Consider the following 25,506-nt stretch of genomic DNA (forward strand, 5'->3'; position numbering starts at 1 on the left):
GGGACACCATCAACAGGGTCAAGCCTTTAAATTACAAATGTCAGTTTACCAATTGCCTTTACTTAGTGTAAAGCAAGATAACAATTTTATGCACAGCATAGAAGGAGAATGAAGAGCATCAAGTCAACTTGCCACCTGTCTAGCTTGAGAAAGGATCAAGTGTAAGAATTAACAGAAAAAACCTCCAAAACCTAAGACCTTATCCAGCCCTTAATAAAGATATGATAATACTTGATTAAAATGATTAAAACTATTCTAAATCAATAAGGACCATAGAACTAAAACTGGAACATGATAATTTACCAGATAGATGCTTGTCAAAAAGAATAGACTGATTTTTAAATTAACTCTTTATTGAAATCAGGGTTTCTGATAGATACTTGTAGATAGTGTACCTTGGCACTGAAAACTGTCTCATCCTCATCATATCTCTGATTCTTAAATGCCATTAAGAGATGAACGGAGATTTTAATTGGTTTAATTTCCTACAGTGTTTTGTATACACACTGCAGAATAAACTTGCTTTAATAAAGATTTGACTGAAAGGCTTCAACTTCAAACTGTCAACCCAAGTGCACACTCCTTCAAAAATAGCATGTTAATGTTGCTCATCCCCACAGACTCATGTGACTTCTTTTATCTGTATCCTGTTTCCCACCCGCAAAGGAGCAGCTCGTGGCTCTGTCGTGCAGCTACAGCAAAACTTTCCAAGCCTCCAGAAACACCATCCAGTTTCATTTCACTCTGTTTTTTGCTTCATGCACTGTACTGGATGTGAGCATCTGAACATAAGGCAGTTCTGTGAAATAGACAGACTTCTGGTTGCTTAAAATGACCATTTTTCAATCTAGTCCATAATTTTATGGTTTCACCATCTTTATTAACTGGCTGGCATAAACATATCCTAACAGTTTCTGAATGATTCTTTCAGAATTTTAGTTTGTCCTCCAACCTACCCTAATCAAGCCACGGCTTAGAAGTTTTTTATTAGATTCTATGGCCCACAATGAAAGCAGTATTTTCTTTGTATGAATGTAATTGATTGCTCAACTTAAGCACTACAACATTGAAGACCTTTGGCCACATTTTACATGGTATTTTATGCGATACTGAAGTTTGCTGTTGTGTTTCTGACAGCTGAACAGAATAACACCCTTTGCCAAATTTGAAACAAGGGCCAGTCTGTAGTCCTATGATGATGCCTGGAGAATGATGACTTCTTCAAACATTCATTGGAGCATCTTCCATCAGTTTAAAGACATGAGTTAAAGACCTGAGCCTTTCCTGAAATTAGCATCACTGATACTTTCTAAGTGCCGTTGCCTCTTGTGCCAAAAGCAGTCTGTTCAGCCACCTCAGACTGAGCCCTTTCCAGGGTACTTTTCAGCAAGCACACTTGCCGGGGGTAGCCTACAGACACAGAATTCCTTCCATGGTACTTCAGCAATGCTTCCATGCTGGCTCTACCAAGTTAACATGAAGGCAAGTGCACGACCTTCAGCTCACATTCAGTTGGGATGTTTTTGCACAGTTTCTTTGTTGGAACTATTCCACTTCGATGTCACATGATAAATGATTGTCGAACTTTGCTTTCTCCCCTCCCACACCAGGTTTTTCCAGGCTAAGCTTTTCTGCAAGGCAGAACTACCCACGCCTTATTCTGCAACAAAAACAAAACTGCTTGAAAAACTTCCCTTTGTATTGCCCACATATAAAGTGTAATCCAGTAATCACTCCTGGATTAAAGATCTTTTCTATGAGCAACCTGCAGGCTCTGTGCACGAATACTTAGTATTTTGACCTCAAGATGGGAGAAGGGCAATGTCAAAGGCTATGCAAAGACACAAGGGGAAGAAGTGAAGCTCCTTAGAAACCAGGAGGGGAAAAAAAGTAATTATAAATAAATAAAATCCCCAGTTATTCCAAGAGCCCTCACTATGCAGACAGGAGATACTTCCCTGTAAGAGACAGATTATGTTTAGAAAGAAGTCCAGAATTTCTTGAAAACACCCACTTCCTTGATGATTAAGCAAAACTAATTTGTTTACTGCTTACCACAAGTCAATAAAAAAGGAAAAAACTGCTTGAGACAGCAAGGATTTAAAAGGACTTCCTAAGGAGCTTTTAAGAGACAAAGGCTCAACCCTTTAGGCTTCCTTAGAAATCCAAACTAAAAAGAATTGCGTAGACATCAAGCAGGCAATGGAGGTAAAATGAATGCTGAATGATGTGAGAACCACAGCTAGGTTAAAATATATACTCCACCATGAAAAGATCTAGCAAAAACTATCTTCCATGTTAACCAGGCTTTGCAAAACACTTCAAACCTGAAAATTAGGATAAATTCTGAAAGAGTGTATGTCAGTGTTTTTCATCTGTGCTGAAGTGAGAGTATGACATATCTCATCTTCCTTGTCTTACTTACCATCTGACTTGCACTCAGTCCTTTCAGTCACATAGTAACTTGGTTCCAATGTCTGCTCCAGGACAGATGGTCCTCTGGGATTATCATTTACGTCCTTCATGCACTAGAATACCAAAAAATAAGGGAAAAATCTAAGCTTTAACACTATCAGATGTCTAAGAACCATTCCAGGCTTTTATACACAAGTCTTCTTAACAGTAAATTCTGAAAGACTGTGATCACCTGCTCACCCATAAAGAAAGAGTCAACCACTGATGTGTGGAGCGAAGTGAAACACAGAAAGGAGATGAAGTATACTGCCATGTTATTATTGATGAACACACTTTTGCTTATTGCCTGCATAAAGGAACTGGAACCTACCAGAATCAAAGGACATGTACCATAAAATGTTTTAATATTTAAGGAAAAGGAGGCAATCCATAAACTCAACTCCCTTAGGAGCCATCTGCACCATATGGAAAAAGCCTTCAGCTGAAATCATAACGCCCCATTTCACTAAAATCTCCAAGAGGGCTTAAAGGTCTGAATATAAGACAAAAGCCCTTATTTGTGAAGGACTGTTCAATGCATCATATCTATCACACAGTGGGGCTAACTGAACACATAATTTGGGGACAGTCCATCATAACCTCAGAGACTACGTGCCTAACATGCCACTAAAAGCATGGCAAAAATATGGACAAAGTAGGTCATACAGGCAGGTGGAAAGAAATTCACCTCTAATAAACTGCAAGGACCTTTTCCTCCTTCCCACATTCAGCTAAGGGAGAGGCCAGAGATGCCTTTTTTTTTGTCCAGATTACAAAATGCTCTGCCTTTGAGGCTTATGTGATTTGCCATCTTACTCCTAAAGGATCTTGCACTGTGGACAGTTCATTCACAGTCTCTTCCAAAGTCTACAGAGATAAACAGAACTCTTTATATTGAGGCCAAAACACGATGCCTCACAAAGCCTAACAAGAAGTCTCCTAAGAACATGAGTTTAAAAGGCTAAACTCTCCAAGTGTCTTCTACAGAGATACTGTTGAAATCCTTTGCCTAGAAAATTCTTCTTCTGGTTCTGAACAGGCAAATAAATCCAAGATTATTTAGACATGTAGACTTTTCCTCTGACAGTGGGACATGAGGTGATCACTGCATATAGAGCAGCATATTTTTATGTAAAAGAAGGACATACTTAAAAGTAAGTCACATTTTTAGAAGACATTAGTATACAAGAAAACAGCATCTAGGTAAAAGCAAAACATCAGAGCAATGTGTGAGGCACTCCTCAAAAAAATCACCTGATGCAATAGAGCACATCTTAGGACTAAACAATCCTCTGCTAACCAGGACAAGGCATTAGTAAGGGATGAAACTGGCCGTAAAGGCCTAGATACATGCTGTCTCTTTCACTTGTAGTAATACAAACATAGTATGTAAGTCCAAGAATAAGAATAATTGTGTACACAGTGTGTCTCAAAACATAATCCAAAAGTTATTCCCAAAACCAGAAAAAATAAGAATAAGTCATACAGCTGGTATTTATACTTTTATAGCCACTTAGAAACACTTCTCCCTCCTTCCCAGGAAAATATGACAATGGATTATTTTCAGCTAGATGTTTTTATTAAGTTAGTTTTCTGATGCAATTTCTTCCATCCAGGTTTAAAACCAGAAAAGATGTATTTTCCAGGCAAGTGTCAAAGGAAGTCAATCTTCTTTTACAGAGCAGGTGCTACTCAAAACAACTTAAAAGTACCATGAAAAGATGGTGTGAAAAGTTCTAAGTCTACCAGCAGCACCTCCACTGCCCCTCAGACTTGCCAATGACATGACTGCCAGTTGTGTGCAACAACTTCTGAGAAACAGGCTTTGCAATGCACTCATGTCCCTCCAGCAGAACTGCTGTGATGTGCAGAACCAAGGAGTAACCGGGTTTTGTAAGGGACTTTGTTTCTTTTGGCTCTGAAGGCAGAACTACACCCCTAAACTGCACCAAGTGATCTAATAAATGATGTTAGACCTCTCTATACAGCACTTCTTGTCTGACACAAAGGGCTCTGGTATCTGAAGTACCCCAGCAAGCAAAAGTTATTACTTCTGTTAAGTGGAAGTCTAATTAACTTTGCATGCCCTCAGTCCAAGCAGAAGAGCTAAAATTCAGGTCAGGAGTGGTTTGTGCTTTTGAAAGAGTAGAGTAAGAATATTTACATTTAGTTACTGTGGTTCAGCTGACACAAGGTAACCCAATCACACCTAGTTTTTGGCATAGAGCTGCTTGTATTCTAGCATAGAGGAATGGCAATAGCCACAAATGCTGTCTTTGACCTCCCTTAGTGTCTGCAGTTCGTCACAATATTCAAATACTGGTATAAAACTGTTTTCTTTACACACTGCATACAAAGAACTTGATATCACAACATTTCCAGAGAGGCCAAACGAGTAAGAATTAATGTTGAAGCTCTATACCCTTCTATAAAGAGAAAGTTGCCTCTTGAACTATATTCTACTGTTGTATTCTGCATTCAGTGTAGGTGCCTTGCCAGACTCCACACTTAATTTCGTTCTCCATCTACACTGCCTCCAAGCTCAAGCATTTCTCACCTGCTTCCTCTTTCCCCATCGTGTAATTTAGGGACAGGTGTAGTTTTACACTGGTGAAAGAAACACCCATCTGCTGTCTTATATGCCCCATCTTTCTGTGTCTCCAACAGCATGTGAATGATCAAGGGAAAATACCACTGAAGCAAGGCAGGAATCACTCCTGCCACTGAAAATGCATAAAGGTTTATTCTCAATTATCTTATACCTTGCGGTTCTTATTGGTGCAGAACTGATGTGAAAACAATGCTGAGATCTGGCAGCATTTTACACCTACTATACACTGCTGTAGAAGACATAATTCCATCTGCCCTTGACTACAAGGAAAACATTCAAGGCCACGTAGTTTTACAGAAAGCAACTAGTATTAAACAATAAAGGCAATGCAACTGCATGACCTTCCTTTAAAACTCTGGCGTGTCCTTTGTTATTTTGACACAAGCAGCTAAAACCAGTCACAGGAGCACTCATGTACAAAAGTGCCAGCAAAATCAGGCTTCAAGTTAAGAAACAATTTTGGCACCTAATTTTGAGTTGTGTGAAACCCCTAGAGGATGTGTCACAGAGGACTGAGAAGCAATTTCCAAATTTCTGGTAGGAAATACCCAGAAGCACATTCAGACTACATGGAACCAAGAGTGACTTTATGTTGTGCTATGCATGAGGAAAAGCCCAAGTTTTTAAGCTACTGAGTTAATTTTTTCTGAAAACAGGGACATGGTCAGCCCAAATGCAAGTAAAAATTTTACACACAATTATCTGTATACTGGTACTGACAGGGTAACAAAGCAGGTTAAACTGCAGGAGCATCATCACAGTAATGCAATTGCAGAGGATGGAACAAAAAATGATAAAATGGTTTATTGCTAATGTTCATTTTTTCCTTCTTCTGGGAAGGATATAGCATCTATTCCAAAGGACACATCATTCAGACAATCCATAGCGATGTTGTAAGATGTTCCCTCATTCAATCTACAATCCCCAGAGAAGAATATTTGCCCAAAATGGGACTACACGGAGCCACACACTCTCCTTTTGTCCTTACATTCCCTTTTCTCCCTCTTGAGAATGGACAAACCAGAAGATAGGGCTGAGGCTCTTGGGGTAGAGGAACAGAAACACATTATTAAAATGAAGTATGCACATAACTAGTTTCTGTCTTGGGATCTGAAGACCAAGTTTAATTAACCACCTGGGTGGAAAGCACAGCTTATATAATGCAGACTATCTGAGGACTGCCATCCCAGACATTCTACACAACCCCTTCTAACTGCTAGTCCACATCAGAGAAAATTTTACTGGCAAAAACAACATAACAGGGATGAGGGATCTGGATGCCAACTCAGATGAAGAAAAAAGAAACAGGTGTTTAAAATAGAGTAAATAGAGACCCATCCATATTACAGCTATTGAATAGCTCTGTAAGGGAAATAGGGTTTTGTTCCTTCTTAAACTCAAAAATTAGTTTGTCGTTAGATAGTTACTCAGTGCTAAATAGATACTGACAGATTCTGCCACTGTCAACGACAATGTGTCGTGGAAAACATCTGAGGACTTCAGCTCTTGTCTACCTGTATTCTGGAAGTCTCCTTTCCACAATACTGTATGCTTATGAGATATCAGTAAAAAGTATGATAAACTTGAAGAAATTTCAGGTCTGGGAACAAGAGAGGTTTGTTCACTGAACACTGGATCATCTGGTTGTGAGGCCACAGCTCTCTGTCTCAGTGATTTGAGAGCCTGTCTTTGGTTTCCCGTTTCTCCATTTTTTTTCAGATTCAGCTTAAGAGACTGCTTACCATTCTGTGGTTGTAGAGTTCTTAGCTCAGATGGTCCTTAATATTTCTTGAGGAATTTGTATGAGTCCACCATCCAAACCATCAACACTTGAGGTTCACTTTGTGTTGCATTTAGCATGATCTAACCTTTCACTGCTGCAGAGAGGGGTTTGTTTCATCCTGTTCAGTGTCCTCTACTGCATCCTATCCCCTGTCTCAGCTATCTATGCAGCAACAAGGCTGCTTCAGCTTGCAGAACCAACAGAGAATGAATTAGTTGGGTAGGGTGTGGATTAGCCATCATTGGGGGAAAGAAAAGGGGACCCTCCTCAAAGAAAGCTCACTGCTAGATTAAACGCTAAGGTGAACTGCACTCTACTTACAGGGATTTACAGGACTTCCCTGGGGGCTCAGCTCATTGTACATCCACATGTACATTGTAAAACTAAGGTTAAGCAAGTATCAAATTAAATTCAACTCCTTTGTTACAGCATAATGATTTTTGTGAACACCTCCCACCAATTTTACCCAAAAAAGAGTGATAAAAATTCAACCTGGAAAAAAATATTAATAAAAAAATTAAATAGGCAGCCAAACATTAAATACAAAACTTAAAACAATATTCCCACTGGAAAAAAAAAAAAATTCTCAGTTCCTTTAAAAAGCTATTTTCTAGCCACTAAATAAAGGTAAGCTCAGAAAATTACACACGATACGTGTAATTCACATATCTAGGATGCATAGCCATCCTAGAGAGAATTTATAGCAGTTACTTGAAATTCTAATGTCACTCACAACAGATATATCAGCTGGTAGTTTTAAAACCTCAATCATATATTAAAAGCTATGACCGATATTGTTTTCCGTGCATAGAGATAAACATCCTGCTCAAAGATCTGAACTCCTATTTAAAAACAAACCAAACATTAAGAATAAGAAGCACCCGGTATGGTTCTGAGACACATACGTGGCTGCATTGCATATTCCCTGCCTACACTGGCAGTGTGGGAGCTGTTAGTCATCTAATGCGCATATTTGCTTGGCACCATGCCTTTACTTTCGCATGCAGGCAGGGAAGATGATCATCCATTTATTGCATCCTTACATCTGCACTGCATGTTCATCAGGCAGCATTATGACCAGGACCTCCCAGCTCAAGCTGCAGGCTGTTGGGAGGCAGTCCAGTTCAAAGTGAAGCCCAAGGACTGGAAGGTTGTTAAGCACATTTGTAAAGGAAAGGGCAACTCTTAAATTCATGGTGTTTAGACACATTCTCTGTTGGGACCTAATAACATGTTTATTTAAGAATAAGGACTTCTTATTGAACAGAGGCCTAATTTAGTTTTGCTTTCAAACCTGGCATAGATCCTTTCACTATTTTCAAGGGCATGAGAGGCTCTCAAACTGGTTTGCTTTAACTGTCCTGCTCTGCACCTCTGTTCTGGAGGGGCATGGAACAGAACTTAAATTTAGTTTTCAAGTAAGGCCGTCAAAATTCCATTGCCCAGACTACAGCAGGATCAGACATCCCATCCTTTTGGTATCCCAATTTCATTTGAGCCATACGAAATGCAAACAAGAAAAGTGTACTTTTTTTAGTGTAATGTTGATGGTGAAATCTGAAGAGTAAGGGTCCCTCAGTGTTATCAGACTTCCATAGAATAGCTCTGACCATTTCCCTCCCAGTGTCCTGGAATACTGCAAACTGGTATTTTACCGTGAGATACTTCACATTACAACCTCCTTTGTGTAGAGCTAACAAAGCACCAAAGCAACTGCTGACACTCAAGGGAGGTGGCTCATGCCATTGCTTGGATATCTCCACTGTGAAACCACTTCACACTGACTGCTGCACTGACATCAAGAAGTCTCACACTGCTCCACTCCACTGTAGAAACTGCCAAGGCCAGCCTTCAAGGGTGATCTGGGACTACCTTGCAGGACCTCTCTAAACCCCTTGATTATTCTAAATGCCTTCAGCAATATGGGCTGCCATGTCCCCACTGGTTTTGACCCAAATGTGCACAAGTTTAGGTTCCCAAGGACTGCAGTGTACTGCAGTTACTTCCTTGGCACAATGTCTGCTGACTGCACTCAGTGTTCATATCTAGTTGAAGGGAGCAGCTTTTGACGAGCAAGAGTTCTGAACAGGTAGGATCTGGTTTGATCTAGTGGAGCTCTATCTTTAAATTTGATGACAGTAAGAAGAAATATGTGGGAAGCATCCACAATAATCAACCATCTCAAGTTAATTAGCAATTAATTTAGTGAGCTACTCAAGTCTAGTGAAGATGAATCCTGGGAGATTCTGGTCACAGTTTCCCTGATGTAAATCTAGATTAACTCCTAGAGAGAACATCAATCTCCATGACAGTTACTTCAGATTTACACCCAGCTACTCTGAATTTGTGCACTTGTTTTCACAGTCGTGTGGGAGATCTGTCTCAACACAAATCAGCTCTGCTCTTATACAGATTCTGCAAGATACACAGAGTTACAATTCTGTAAAAATCCAGCCTTGGTGAAATGGAGAAATTGAATTCTCCACTGAAGAAACCTAAGCCTCCCACATCACAGACAAAAATTCTGCTACAGAGCCTGCCACTACAAGTGGTCACAATAGCTTTCTTAATTTTCAGTCTTCACACAGTAAGGATAATTCCCTGTCACTGGAATTCACAAAGCACAACAGCAAGCATCAAAATTACTACATTCTTCTAGTACTCGTAAAAGTATTAACACCAGATCCACAGAGTCAGTTTTGAGTCCAGTCTTACAACCCCAGCAAAATCCACACAATTTTTCAAGGTCATCTTTCCAAGAGGCTACAGAGAGCACAAACACATTCTGGCCATTAGCACTGATGCTTGCGATGCAGACTGCAGTTGCATCAGAGAAATTTGATATGAAAACAGTAGATATTGTCCAGTCACATGGTTTGTCACCCTTTTACCAGCTTTACTCAGTTCTGTATCCTCTTCTCTGCACAGCCACAACTTTCCCCTTTCTTTTTCCATAAGTTCACCACTGATGTAATGCCTCTTCCCACACACGTGAATCTCAGTCCTAGCTGTGCAGCCCTGGTCATGAAAGTCTAAGCTGATTCAGAGAAAGTGTATGCCTGCCTGTGTGCTTCCTGGTGAGCCAGAGTACAGGTCACAAAAAGAACAGAGTGACTGGAAACAAAATGGTAATGGTAATTTTTAAGGGGGGTTTATCTTATAAAATATCAGATTTTCTCTGAGCTGTTCAACACAAAATAATTTCTTCTACACAGGCTGTATATGAAGTTATTTAGAATGCTATTGTACAAAAATGCTGTGTGGACAGTGTGCAAGTATTGCAGAATATTGCAGCATGCCACAATATAAACAATTCAACACTTTAATGTGATGATGCAAAATAATCTCCCCTCCAGATGTACCAGGAACTAAATCCCACAGCACCCTATAGTTCTTCTCTCAAATTCAATCTCAAACTACTGGAAAGAAATAAAGCTAAAATTACACACAAGTCTCAGGTGCCTTTTCTAAACTTAACTGAACTTCACCAACAAGTGAGATAGGAGCTCAACTGGTTACTGATGGCTGGACATAAATATCCTGCTTAATTTCTAGAAGAGTAAGTGGACTGAAAGAAATCTTTCTTTGTACTATTTCTAAAAGAGAACACCAGCTGACTCATCTTCCTGCCTAAAGTACAACATGAAAGTAAAGCAAAGCAAAACAGAATAGCTCAAATTATCAGAACCAAAATTGCTTTCTAGAGTAGCAGGAGATAGACTAAAAACAAAATTGGATGCCAATTCACAAACTGCCATTAAATTTCCAGGAAGCCAATCCACCAAGGAACATACTGCACCCTAGAGAGTCCTTAATGAATAGTGACACATTTGCAATAGGCTAGTTAAGGTTTTGCCAGCATTTAGGTTTTAAATCCCTCATATATTAGCAAAACAAACATGGAACTCACTGAAAAATTATATGCATGGTTCCAGTCCAGGAAGAGAGACTCTGGGAGGGAGGTAGGGAGAAAGTGTTAGTGCCACAGTAGATTGGATGTCATATTTTAATTTTAAAAATAAAAAATAAATGAAAATTTGAAAAAAAAGGAGAAGCTTTGAACCATTACAAGTTCCAAAGGCAGAAAACATTTTGGCAGGCATTTAAGGCTGAATCCTTCAGGTAGTAAGTGCCCTTGAGTCTTATCTCAGTGGGACATGGGTTGCTAGCATCCCCCCAAAGAATGAGAGAACCCCAATGTCTGAGTACACATTTAACATCCATGGGTCTCAAAGCATGAAGCTGTTTCTGTGATCTGGATCACTGTCCATCTATACTTCCTGTTATTCTTGCATTAAAGAACTTGATCTTTCTTCTTTCACAGGGCTGATGATGTTTACAGTCCAGGGCCCAGAAGATAAGCACTATAAACTTGCAAACATGATGAAATATAAAGTACATATAAGAGCTTTATGCACTGAATATAATTTGTATTATATGGAGCATTACTCTCCCCTTGATGTTTATATATGGAGTATTTCATGGTATTTTGGCATTTTTTTTTTTAACTAGAAGCTATATAGCATCTAATTTGGAGCCCCTGCAGTTTCCAACCCCATCAGCTGGAACAGACTGCACACTTCTGACTTCCAGTTCCTGGAAATGGATTGCAATAGTGCAGAGAGGAAGCAGCATTAGACATTGCTAAGAGAATGGACAGAGCAGACAGAAGCACCTCATGACCATCCAAATCTGCATTAAATTGTCTCAGTACTCAAGTAAGGCCAGGAGGATTAAAGGTAAAGATGGTAAGCTCAAAGCAAAGCCAGTAAGTGATTTCAGTACCAAATGGAGGCCCATGAGTTGGCTGACAACATCCTTCACTGTCCTAAGTGCCCCAATGTCTTGTATCCTTCAATACTCCTGGTACCTTCACAGCTCTGCACATATACCCAAGAACTGCCTGCTGAGTGCCTCAGGCCTTGGCTGCAGCCAGGTCTATCCCACTTGTGAACCCCAGCTCCAGCAGTGGGTCATGCAAGGATCCCTATTTTATCCTGCCCCATGCATTGTGCTGGAGTAACAGGTGACAGCAAACAGGTATTGGGGCTCCAGAGCCATGCCACAGCCGTCCCTGCTTGTTTATTGCCAGCTCAGCACCGATTACTGCCCCTTTGAAGCACCCACCCATTTAAAAGAACCACACGTTTCTCATAGAGTCCAGGCTGTGCCTCAGACAGCAGTGGCAGTCTGCTATGACTTTTCTTAGGAAGTTGGGTACAACAGCTCAGTTCCTAGGTCAGAACTCAGGAGCTCCCCACCCTGTCTAATATAGGACTTTCCACAGTAGGCCAGTATTGGCTTAATTTCACTTGATTTTGTTAAGTATTTGGACATTACAAGCTACAGAAGAGCCATATATACATGTACCTGAAACATGACTACCTTTAACATAGTCGGGTTTGAAAAGCTTATCCATTCACAACATTAAGACCCTCTAAGTCAACATGCATCCTGACTAGCAATTACTGAGGAGAAATCAATATAACTCAGAACCTTTTCTTTCACACACTATTGTCCCCCCAGCATAAACCATCAGACAAGAGCCTGACCTTCTTGCATAAACCTCTTTTCTACAAACAGGTGGAGTTTAGTAGGAGGGCAGATGAATCTTAAGATGATTCAGAGAGCAGACAATGCTCTGAAAAGAACAGTTTTCTTGTTTCCATTATTATACCAAATGGCATCTTCCTGTTTTCTAAACAGCTGCCTCCTCAGGTTAGACTGACCCAGTAATCTTGGGGTGCCACACAATCTCTGAAGGAAACAGAACTGCTTATCCCAAAAGGATGAATGCACCATCTCAAGCCATCAGGGAATCACTACTGTATCCATTTAGCCTATTGCTACCACAGCCTTAAAAACTAATGAGTACTCCAGGGAATAGAGAGACACAATGCTCAAAGCAAATGAAGCTGCTGCCAATACTGTTTTCCTCTTCCCTAGACACCACTTCAAACCAAAACAGAAGAGCAGCTTTTGCCCCTCAGCTGTGTATCAAAATCCTTTCAGATTTTCAGGAAAAAATACCTATACCTGTGTAGACAGATCTTGAAATTTCACTTCTTACCAGCCAACACCTCATAGTCTGACCTTGTTCCCTCTGCCATCCAAGTTCACAAAGAAAAAACAAGCTTCATTTTGGGGTGATGTCTGAAGTGATCTTAGTCCAAGTTTTGTGAAGATGCTAAACCATGCTTAGAAATGATGACCTGCATACAACTAAAAGAGGTGCTTCTTTTCTCCAGCCCTGCAACTGACTTTAATTTCTCACTTTTCCATTTCTGTGCAGTAGTTAACAACATGTCCACAGATATTACATTGCATACAGAAACACAGGTCAGCAAAGTCATTTATATAAGACCCCTTTCTTTGAGGAACTATCTCACATAAAAGGGAACATCAGCAGATGGAGCTCTACTTCTGCATCACACTCTTCAAATGTGAAAGCCTGGCAGGTGAAGAGTAGGATAGGAACAATCACTCTCTCACCCTTTCCAAGCTTTTTTCCAAGCTCTTGCTTTTCATGGCACTACTGCACACAAAAGAGAAATGGCTTCTTCTGCCTTCCAATCCCTTTGCTTCCCCAAAACCACTCCCCACATCAGCCAGTGTGTCTGAGTCTGCCAGGAAAAGGTTTAGAAATCCTCAACCAAAATGCATTAAGCATGCAGAATTATCACAAATTAACAGCTCCAAAACAATGCAATGAGGGACTAGCACAGCAGAGCAGCTCTGAAATTTATAGGGGTCTAAGGTCTGAGACCTGTTTCCAAACACCAGGAAGAAAAAATGCTTCTCTAGGGCAAAAGACCAATACCATGCAAATCATTATGACAAGAAAGCAAGGCTTTGTCTAGCCTGACATGTTAGCAGGATCTTAGATTTCTGCTCATCTCTACCTCTGATAATTTATGAAGCATCAGCTCCTAAAATCATGCAGCAACCAAGGAAGAAAATTAGCAATTACAACCAGGTAAGTGCAATGTTTAAGTTCAGTATTGCAGGAAAAGGCCTAAAAATGGCTGGCTAGATTAATGAGGCATTTTCCAGGACATCAGCATGATGTTTCTGAATACCTGCTGTGTTCTCAGAATCAGAATGATGTCCATAGCAATCAGTTGCAGAAGAGGAACAAAACAACCAGAAGCAAATTACTTTCATTTATCCTGTGGTGGTGGCCTTCAGCTCACTTCAGCCCATGATGAAGTCTCTTAAAACCATGGGATTTCACAGCTCCTGGGAAAAAGCGGCTTCTTTCATACTTGGCAATATCACTATCTATCAGAAGCTTTGAATCTGACAGGATGTAGTGGACAAAGAGGGCAGTTTGTGCTTCCCTGGTCTGAAACCTTTGTGGAAGAAGACTACTCAGCTCTTTCTGAGAGGAAGAGAAATACAGAGCTACAGGAGCTGACACTTGGGCTGGAGAGGTGATGAACACAGATGGACAGGGTAGAGGCCATGCACAGAGCAGCAGATATTAGTATCAGCTGGGAAAAAAAGGAGGAAGAAAAGCTTGTAGACACAGATAGGAAACTATATTCCAAACTGGAATAAACATCCGGATCAAGGGCAGACAATGAATTAGCTTAGAGACCTACTCTCAATTTCTGTTCAGCATCAACAACCAAGGGAGTAAGTCGGATGCCTTAATAACACAAATTCCCAACTGACAGCAGACCCTATTCCAGTTAGCTTTTATTCCAGCTAGCCTTCTCTTCCCAGTGTAATCAGCAATCTCACAGGCATAGCTTTACAAATCCCAGGCCACTAGACTGTGGCAGAACAGTGAAGCCAGAATTAGAATTAGCAGGACTTTGAAGCAAGCTTGCCAAGCAGAAGAGAACCTTTTTCTAAATCCTGGATACATAGACAATAAGCTCTGCTGTCTAAACACTGGAATCAGCATCATACTTAAATCAGTATCTCACCTTTGACACCATTTTTTGGGTTTAAAAACCTCCTTTATAAAATTAGTAGGTTTAATGTTAAAGTCATGCCCAGGGCTAACACAAAGCAACAGTTCTCAATTTAAACTAGTACAATGTAATCTAATCTGTTCATGGGTAACAGACTGAAAACTGATGTTCTGAGTTGCACAGACTACACTGCAGATAAAACACTGTTGCTTAATTGCTGGTTCATTATTTAGCATCAGTTCATTATTTAGCATCAGTACATAATTTTAGAGCACTGAATCTCCATTTGTGATCTGCTGCCCACTGGCAACACACAGACCTGTGACAATGGCCAAAACTACACTCAAGATCTGCAGCGTTTCCAGAGTCTGGGGGGGGTTACAGTGCTAGAGAGCTCACAGGAAATTGAAAGGGATGATGGCTTTTCCTAACAAATTCATACACTGTTGTACATGATGCAAAAAGCTCAAAAGGGATAAAAGAGCAAATGTCAGCGCTTGCTTTAGGGACAATATGCATAATTCAGAAATCTGGGATGTTAGAAAATGTACATAGCGTGGAGAATGTTACACGTGCTCACAGTAATTTACTACAAAGAACAGAGCACCATCTGAAAATATGGTTTAAAGCAATAACTAAGAGGCTTAGTTATTAGAATTAGAATACAGACAGCTTTTGGGCATTCAACTCCTTGTGTCTGTTGGTGCAAGTCAGACATCATGCAAGTATGAGAGAAGTCCTAATTTAAAAGAAAATAATAACTATTTTAATTACATGACCATTCTAAAAAGGCTCTGAAGTGCAAAAGCAATCATCAGCACAATAAAATAGCCATTAAATGCTTTTTAGTCACAGGATTTGTTACAATAATTCTTGAAGCTCCCAGCAGTTTCATAACAAAGTAGTCACATCTGCAGTTTCACAGAAATTACCATGTCTGTGCCAACATTTCATCTTACGAATGTTTGCAGGCTCCAATTTCCATGTTTAGAAGAGGAATGAAACAAGGCAACTACTTAAATTTTTCTACCTCTCTGGCTTGCTATTCTGAGAGTTAAGGAGCAGAGGCTTCAGTCAGGGTAATGGAATGGTGGCAGTGATCTCCACTGGTGAGGGAGGCTCTGCTCCTGAAGGAGGCAGCTTCAGCCAAGCCCCAGTCTGCTAATGTACACTGTTACTGGTACTGAAAATGAGGGAACAGATGCTGTTGGAGTACCAAATAGAAGGCATTCTGCAAAAGAAAATAAACAAACTTAGCCATACTCAACCAGTCAAGGTAACAGGAAGGAAGCAGCAAGTCTCTGTTCCTAAAAGTAAAAAGGACTCTGCAGAACCACCGGAAAAAGATGCACTGCCTGATGAAAAAAATTAATTCCCTTTTCCAGAATCTCTGGATGATGCTAAGAAAAAACATATTAAGCACACTTTATTTACCTTCATTAAAACACAAAACCAAACAACCAATCAATCAAAAAAACCCAACCCCTAACAGGCAAGAGTAATTCAGTGAACTGACAGTAAATTCAAAGGTGGTATCACATATCCAAGAATGCTTCAAATAACATCTCTGGTAAAACAAGTACTCTCTTAGGGAGGCTGAATCAAGAAGCCTAGCTTGCTTCCAAGTGTCCTGACCAAAACATTATGACCCAAATCTTGCAAGAGTGGAGAAAAATGAAACCTCAAGCCCATATGGATTCTCACTGCCATTAGCAGGCCTGCAACAGTCTGCTTTCCTTACGATTTTATGGGAGTATTTGCCTGTATTTTAATTTAATATTTAATTATTATAATTATTTAATTATAATAATTTTGGTCAATTCCAAGACAGCAAGTATGAGCTGCAAAATGAAACATGGAACATCCAGGGAGATCCAGCAGCCTGCCTTTTGAGTAAGTAGCTAATCAACAGCTGATTTAAGAACAGGTCTCCAGAGTGTCTGTGTGGGAAAGCTTCTGCTGTTTGTGTTGTCACCACAGCTGCACAGGACAGCTGCCAACCTACAACCCATGGACTGCTCGTGACATCCCAAATTTCAGAGACCAGCTGGGGTCAGTAGGCTGTTCTGCTCCCCTGGACTTCTCTCAACCAAGGAAGAAACTTCTCAAGTGCTGCTCTCCCCATCCCTTTAACGTTCACTTGACAACTCTCATTGCACATGAGTGAAGTAAAGCTGTGCTCCAGGCAAGCTGGTGGGAGGCAGGAATGGGGCTACAAAACCCAAGGTAACTGTTAGTTTGGCCTTTGTGCCTTGCCAAAGGACACAAAAGCTTCCTATACCCCAGAGGAGCCTTTCCCTTATCGTGTATCCATGAAGTGGTCACATCCACACAAAAATGCCTGCAATGTGTTGGCTGCTAAAAATCTCCTGCCATTGAAACAGCAGGAAGAGAAAGAAGGTAATAATTGGAATGACCTGCTTTTACAGACTGCCAAGTCATCTATTATGAAAATGGTTATTATTTATAGCAACTGAGAGATAAAATTCAGAACAAATACCCTCACTGTGCAAAATTCTGAGCTTTTTTCCCCCCAATGGTTTTGGTTATTCAACAACATCCAGAAGAGCTCTTTCCCAAATGCTAGCCTTTGTATTTTCTAACACACTCTAAGATACCATTAGAGGCTCATATCACTGGTGTTATGGACAGAATATGGTTTCCCAGTGAAGGGGAGTAGCAACTATCTAGAGGGAAAAAGGAAATGTTTGTCTCAGGGTAGAAACCACAAGAAATGCTATTTTCTGGAGTGTGGAATTAGGGGGAAAAAAAAGATACAACCTCATCTTGAAAGTGATGTGTACGCTTGTGCAAATGAAGTCATCACCTAAATTTATCTAAGCCACTCTCAATAAGAGGTGAAATCAGAAGGGAATTAAGCTAAGAGGGGAAATAAGAAGGGAATCAAACGACATATGAAACAGTAACTTAAATAGTATGCTATAGTTTCAATAATGAAGGGAGCTGTGCACAAACCTCATATTAGTAAATGCAAACGGTCCTGTTCAGTCATTAAGAAGGTGAAAGTTTCAATTCTCTACTTCTAACAAAGTCAAAAACAATACAGGTAGGTTGTTAAAAAAAAATAAAGATTAAACAAATGAAGGTAAACAAAACATCCTAAATTATATCTCCTCAATAAAACACTCATTTAGAAAAGGTTTTCAGTTTAAATTCAGTCACAATTTTAGACCATATTTTCTCACAAGCCAGACTTCATTTGTCTTTTGACTATTTTTTGCAATGAGTTCACAGGCTGATGTGGTCCCACAGTGCAAATACTCTACTGTCAGTTACTTCAGAGTGTGACATGAGAAACATAACTTAAACCTTGTGCACTATAAAAAAAAATATCTAAATGGCTTACTTATTTTTAACAAATAACTAATTTTTTTTAAAGAACAATTTCCTTCGAGCATCTTGTTTGTTCCTTTGCATCAATAGCCCCCACTGTCCCGTGTCTACTCTTCCTTTGCCATTTATTTAAATAATTTCGTACTCAACTGACTTAATTTTACAGACTAGTGCTATTCTTAGGCCAATCTTCAACATCTAATTCTTAATAGCATCTTAAATTCTTAATGTGAGTTATCTTTACCTGTAACATTTGCATTCCTCACATCTGAATAAAGACATCTCCAGACATACAGAACCCATGGAATCTAGGGACATTGGGATTTCTAGGTGTAATTGTGATTTCAGTAAACATGCATTTCAAGAAGTAACAACTGTTTATCATATAATATTCTGAGTTGGAAGGGACCCACAAGGATTGAGTCCAATGTCACAGAGTCACTTTGCTGCACTAGTAACACAAGATAGATCATTACCTGAAGAAACACCTGGAGCTGTAAATACAATGTATTCCTCTAAATTGAAAATATTCTATTCACTCAACATATACAGAACAAAGGAGTGAATATCTGAGAGGATTTTTAACCTTAACTTGTCACACTGGGTTCACTGATGAAAATGTGCATCTTTGCCAAAGCACACGTACCTCAAAGATCTTTGTGCTCTTGCTACATCTCTACTTGCACTGTTAAAGGGCTCCTTTCATTGTTTTATCCTCCTTTAGGTTTACATTTGATTTCACCAACTGAAATACAATACTAATTCAAATCTAAGAGTCTGTCTACACAGGGCTACTCACCAGAACAGCCATTCCAAATATTCAGGCACATACATTTCCAGTTCACAGTCTGGTTGCATAAGGGCCATGTGTGTTTAGAAAATAAGCTTGGTATGCTAATGTTTGTGAATTTCCATATGTAGATTAGCCCTCAATTTCACAATTAAATTAATCCATCTCCCACATCTCTCAGGGTCACATAGGAATGAGACACAGCATTTGATAACTGCCTACTTAAAAACAGAACTGTATTTTGCAAGATTCTTTCTGCATTTGTTGTTTTTTACAAGTACTGTATAATGAAGGTGAAAGGAAATATTAGGCAGAGATAAAATTCTTTGCACTTTTTGAAATGGAAAAATCTAAGTCCACTGGACTTGCCCACTAAAATATCCAGTGATTTTTATTTTTATTTTTTCTTCCAGAGCAGTGGTCAATCATTTATCTGCCAACAATTGTGTTTGGTTTGTATTAAACATTGTGGTTACAACTATGGAATGTATTTTAGGGCATCATATGCAGTGCTGGTATATGGCCTGAGTATCCTGGCCTCCCGACTTCCAACCTCTTCCCTATTGACAAGAGCCTAAGATGCAAAAGGTCTCACTGATTAAATAAAGTTCTGCAAGGGTATAGAAATCATTCATATGAGATATTTTGACTATTTAATAACATCAAGGACTTCATGACCTTTGTCAACTGCAGGTTTCAAAGAGCCTGCTGCAAGTGAACCAAGAGCCTTGGAACACACAGCTTCCAAACAGAGACTCCTTTGGAACCTGTTATGTTATACAGCTTACACCATTCATTTCCTTGATTTCCAAGCAGTTCTGGAAACAAAGTCATTCCGAACTGATAGGTGCGGATCACAGGTTCACCAGGATAAATTAAATGTTTTCCTCTGATGTAGAGTGCTTCAATTCACACTCACTCGTAGAAAAAAACCTGAATTGCTCCATAGCCTAAATAATGCAACTGAATAGAAACAAACGTATCTACACATCCCAAAAGCAGTTTCTAATCCGCTATCAAATTTCTTCAGTGCAAAGACTTTTTGTAAAGTCAAGGACATCCAACTGTCCTTCAGACATACAATTTCAGACTTGACTACAGTGACATCTTATGCTGTCAGTGTCTGCTAGGAACTCTATCCTCCATCAGCTTCTTTAAGGAACATTCTTATCTTGCACAAAACTGCTGCCTTCAGAGTACTGGGTGCTCATCAGCACTTTTAATGAAACCTGATCTGTAGATAATCAAGGGGCAGAACAATTCTAGCGATACACAGAGTACAACATTCTAATGATTTTTAAAAAGCAGTGTAATTAAGAGTAGCTGTGTCATAGCTTATGCAGTTTGAGGAAGCAGCGTATCCACATGGATATCAATTTAGATGGTGACATGGTAGCTGTGGGTGTGGCAGTGGGCAAAACTAGCAAGGAGCAGGCTCAGCACACTGCACTGATTGGTAACTTCTGATTGAAGCTTTCAAGACCTGCCCAAAACTCTGGCCCATCTGGAGGTAACAAGTTTGCACACACAGGATTACAAAGAGGGTCATCATCCTAAACAAATGCATGAACGTAAAATATATTACACCTAGTTTTCACTTTTGCTGGCACTCACTACTATTTGAGCCTGGCCTCACATATTTAATTCTTTTCTAAAAGACGGTGTAAGTAGCTTTATTATATACTGCAATAACAAAATGTATTTATCTGATTATAGATAAGGAAGGTCACAATCTCCCTGTGATTTAAGCAAGTTGCTTATACCTGAAGGGTGAGTTTGTGTCAAAAATGAGTTTCTGTAAAGCACACACAGTTGTGTTCACAGGACGGAATTGCTATAAAAATACAGAAAGTTGCACTGTCTAGCTGTTATACCCTTACACACAGAAGTAAAACACAGAATGAAACTAAATATGATACTGAATCACAAAACAAACAAGAAATAAAATTTTTATGTGAGAGATCCAACTCCTAAAAATACTAAATATTTTTAGCAGCTACTCATGACCTTAAACCAGCGTTACCAGACTGATACTTTCTATTACATCCATCTCCTAGAGCTGCAAACAAGGATTTGAGCCCTACTGAAACAAGCTCAGAAAGGCTGCTCCTGCCACAAAGAGGGTAGGAGTCAGATTACATGCAGCAGGTCACTAAACAAGGAAGGACTAAGTAAAAAAACATATAAACCAGTAACAGATGACTTCTTGGCATTCTATTTGGTCACAGATACAGACTCTTACAACACAGGAGCTTGAATCTGATTTCTAAGATGTGAATTATTACCATACTAACTCTTTAACATGTTGCCCACAATCACAGGACAGCCTGGTCATGAAAAGCACATGAGCTGCATCATGAGATTAAAAAAAAAAATAAAATACTGCATCCTTCCAGAGATACTCAAAGCCCTTGCCTTTCTTGACTGTCAAAGCTTGCTCGCTATGTGATAGCACGGATACATACAGCACACACATACTCTGCATCTCTTCTGGCCTTATTCTGCTTAAGATGCTTTAGTGCAAATCAGTCCTTCAGTTCTTAAATTTCATTTGCACGTTCTCTTTGCAAGGAAGCCTCAGATATTGTCTAAAGTAGATAGACATTACCTCTGAGATTTTGGGATAAACTAACTAAGCATCAGTTTAAACCAAGAAGCTAGGCCCTGTTGTAGAGGTTGAATCTTGGGTCACGTCAGTCACACGTTGCTGTGGCCTACACAGGGTAAGCATGGAACTGAAAAAGAACTGGGAGAACAAAATTCTCAGTTATGGTATTCTGTCATGTACATTCTGAAAAGCTACAAGTCAGAAAGGCTCTTCTACACAAACCTACATGCCTCTAGTCTCCACTGCCTCCTCTGCCTTTGGACTCAACATTCCACAGGAGAGTGATTTGGTTAAGCAACTAACAACAAAACAAACCTAACCTAACGAAACTCCCTGTCTTTCAGAAAGGGTTGGCTTGTAGACAATTGCAAGGGAAAGCCAAGCAAGTGAAATTCTTCAGTGCAGTTGGTTAGGCAAATTTACTCATTTTATTCGTGAAATAGAAATTTCCTGACTGTATATTACTTCATTCCCTTTGTTGAACAAACTTCCCTGCCTCATGTCTTCTGTTGACAAGCCCAAACCAGAGCTGCAAGGCTGATCTTTTCAGACAAAGGCAGAAAGAACAGATAGTTGTTTGGTGGGTTTTTTTTTTGTTTTGTTTTTTGTTTTGTTTTTTTACTGTGCTGCAAATCAGTGTAATTGCTCCTGCTGCAGCAACATCTGCCTTTCCACATACTGAGAAAGCACATACTGGAAAGAATCCTGCTACATAATGGAACCCTGAGATCCAGAAAACAAAAGAAATGCTTATAAAAACTTATCTGATCTTTCCCCTACCCCACGCTTTTTTTAAAAAAAGCACAAACCATGTAACAGAAGAAGCAACATAACAGAAAACAGGTCTTTCATTTCAAACCAGTTTAGGTTCTTAAAAGCTGTATGTGTTTACTTGCCCTTTGTGCTTTGTACTTAATCAATATTAGTACCAAAAGATTCATGCTACAATTGTTCAGATTTGCATTCTTTTTGTGCATTCTGCCATTTATCACACTAAATTGTTACTAAATTGATGGTTTTGCTATTTAAAGGCTCTTGTTCTAGTTTTGCATGCATGACACCCAGTTGGCAACTCTTTCTGCAGTGGAGTGAAAAACATTTTAAAGCCTTTAAACCGCAATACTGCTAAATAAGAAGTAAAAAAATCTAAGAAACCAACAACACAACCCTACAAAGAATAATGCCTATTCAATTATAACAAAAGGAATAAAGCAATCAAATGTGATGTGCTTACCTTTCTGCACATACCTACTGAGAACATTTGGACTCATCATATGAAAACGTAAAGTAAGAGTTCTCAGGTCCATTTTATCCACATTCAAGTCAACTGGCTAAATTTTCTCTATCAATGAGCCCCTGAACTATCCTTGGCTTCAGATGTACTACACTAACTCAAATATATCAATGAGAACATTGGCAAAAATCACTACATTCTGCTACTCCAAAGGAGCAAACTGGAAGTAGAGCAAGCAGTGAGAAAATTTGCTTCAGCTATCCCACACAGTAGAATTCAGCACTCTTGTCATATACCACACAACTTGTGTTGAAATCAATGTGAGCTGTGGGTCTGAGATTTGAACCTGATCCATGAACTACACAATTTACACAACAAGGAAGTTATGGTCTCAAACTGACTAACAAACCATTGTGATGAAATAACAAAAAAAAAAAAAAAAAAAAGCTTCCTCAGCATATACAACATTTTGGAAGTAAAGAAAAAAGAAGAGGGTAATGCAACCACATTTCTTCTAAATCCGTGATTTGCTGCCTGACACAAACACAGAACCTGACCACCAGCTGTAAATCGTTGCCAATCAGGCGGCAGCCAGCGGAGCTGGATCTGAACCTCGGCAACTTTGCCAATAACGCTACAATACAGAAGGCTTAACCTACTAAATTTGTTTTTCCTTTCTCGCTTAACGTAATAACCACAGTCTCACCAAAACGTAATTGCATGATAAGATAATCATATGTAAAGTTTGAAGGAAAAAAATTGTCTTAATTTCGAATAAGCTCACAGTGAATGCAGTTTCGTTCTACCCATAACTCTACCAAAACCCAGCGGCACAAGTCTCCAGGTTCCCAGCACTTTACTGCCTACACCGGCAGCTATCTTGCTCTCAGCACTGCCATCTAGGAGAGAGCGCCGGCGTACCGCGGGCCGCCTGGAACATCAGCAGCTCGCTGGCAGCAGCATTCCCGGAAAGCATCGCAAAACTGTTGCTACTGTTAAAATTTTAACTGCAGCCGGTAGTTAACTACAGGCTGTGCCGGTTCGAAAGCAGCCTCCCCCAAATCCCCCCCAACCCAGCGAGGTCCGCTAGGCGCACACACCGGCATCTGCTCCGCGTATCTCGGCGTTCTGTGGCGGGGGAAAACGGGGGAAAAGCCCAGCCTTGTGCGCGCCGCCGCCGTGCCCGGGCCTTGCGGGCGCCCCGGGGCTGCGAGCGGCGCCGGAGGAGCCGGGCTGCGGCCGCCTCAGCGCTCCGCGCCGGTTCGCGGGCGGCTGCGCGGACACCGCGGGAGCGGCAAGGCACCGCCGGCTGCTGCCCCCGGCCCCCAGCCCCTCGTTCGGCAGCCCCACCGCGCACCGGCCGGGCTGATGCCACTCGCCCACCTCCGAGCCCCGTCCTTCCCCGGGGGACCGGGCTGCCGCTGTTGCATCTCCCTGCGTGCAGCGGGACAAAACGGGAAACGACTGCAGGAAAAGCCAAGCGAGGGACGTGCCTTGCCCGCCGCCCCCGCCGCCGGCCTGAGGCGCAGCCCCCGGCGTGCAGCCGCCCCCCGCAGCCCCGGGAGCGGCCGCCGCAGCACGGCACAGCCTCGCCTTACCTCCCCGCCCCGGCTCCGGGGATGCGCCGCAGCTGCTGCCGTGCCCGCCCCCACCTGCGCCGTCCCTCCCAGCCCGGCGCTCAGGTGCGGAGAGAGAGCACAAAGGCAGCGCTGCGGCGCGGTGGGGGGCAGCGGGCTCTCCCCCACCGAGCCCCCGGCGCCGCTGCACCGGAGCCTCGCTCCCGCCGCCGGCTCCCCTCCCCTGCCGGCACCGAGCGCCAGCCCACCTCAGCCCGCTGCGGGGGCCCCCCCCGCCCGAAACCGTGCAACTTGCCCCGAGCCTTCCCTCGAAAGCCCCCTCGCCAGCCCCTCGTGCTGAGCTCGGTACCGGCACTACGGAGCGCCCCGCAGCCTGAGGAAGTTCCCCGGTCCTGCGGAGAGCTGAGGGGGACACGCCGCCCCACGTACCCCCCACCACTGACACCCCTCGGGCTCGCCCCGCTCCGCTCCGCTGCCCCGACAGACACGTACGGGCAGCCCCCACAACGCCGGGGTGCGGACCCTGCGCCCGGTGCTCGCCAGACAGGGCGGCCGCCGCCCCCCGCCCCGTCGCCGCTGGGTGCGTGTGTGTGCAGCGGGGGGACAGGTGACGAGCGGCAGGAAAGAGCCGCTTCCCCCCGGCGGAAAGGTCTGTGGTGCAACGCCGCTCCCGCCTGCCCCCCACCCCGTCTCTGCAGATGCCCCCGGGAAGGGCTGCGAGGCTGGCAGCCGACAACAGCCGCCCCCTCCCCCGGGAAAGCTGTTCTGCCTCCTTCTCCCTCGCTCGCCTTCTTTTCAGCTCGGCCGCTTGACTGACAGGGAGCCTTCCAGCGGCCGCCCACGCGCGCTCCCGTTTCCCCTCAGTCGGAGAGGGAGATGGCGAAGGAGAAAGCATGAATGAAACAGCCAGGCAGCGGGCGGGAGCAGCCGGCCCGGGCTCCGGGAGCGCCGGGGCCGCTGCCGCAGGCATGCGCGGGGGCGGTGGGGCCGCGGGAGCTGCGGGCAGCCCCCCCCCCCCGGGCCCCGCTGCGGGCTCCTCAGGGAGGGGAGCCGGCGGTCACTGACTGCCAGCGGCACCCCCGGCATCTCTGCTCAGAGGGGGATGAGAGGCCGCTTGAAGACACTGCCGTGCTTCTGCTGGGTTTGTTCCCAGAGGGCAGAAGGTGGATGGTT

The 25,506-nt window shown here is 42.0% G+C and overlaps 1 protein-coding gene across 1 annotated transcript in view; it reads right to left on the bottom strand.

Moving 5' to 3' along the window:
- The window catches only part of PTPN5 (protein tyrosine phosphatase non-receptor type 5), a 74,988-nt gene extending 50,684 nt beyond the window's left edge, over positions 1–24,304 (bottom strand). The window contains exons 1-2 of the mRNA XM_058846060.1: positions 24,140–24,304; positions 2,426–2,528 (exon numbers count right to left, since the gene is read on the bottom strand). Coding sequence (XP_058702043.1) covers positions 2,426–2,525 — 100 coding nt within the window. The 5' untranslated portion in view covers positions 2,526–2,528; positions 24,140–24,304. The remainder of the gene's footprint in view (positions 1–2,425; positions 2,529–24,139) is intronic.
- Between the last annotated feature and the right edge of the window lie 1,202 nt (positions 24,305–25,506).

Source organism: Poecile atricapillus, chromosome 1, assembly GCF_030490865.1.
Source record: "Poecile atricapillus isolate bPoeAtr1 chromosome 1, bPoeAtr1.hap1, whole genome shotgun sequence".
NCBI classification, from domain to species: Eukaryota; Metazoa; Chordata; class Aves; order Passeriformes; family Paridae; genus Poecile; species Poecile atricapillus.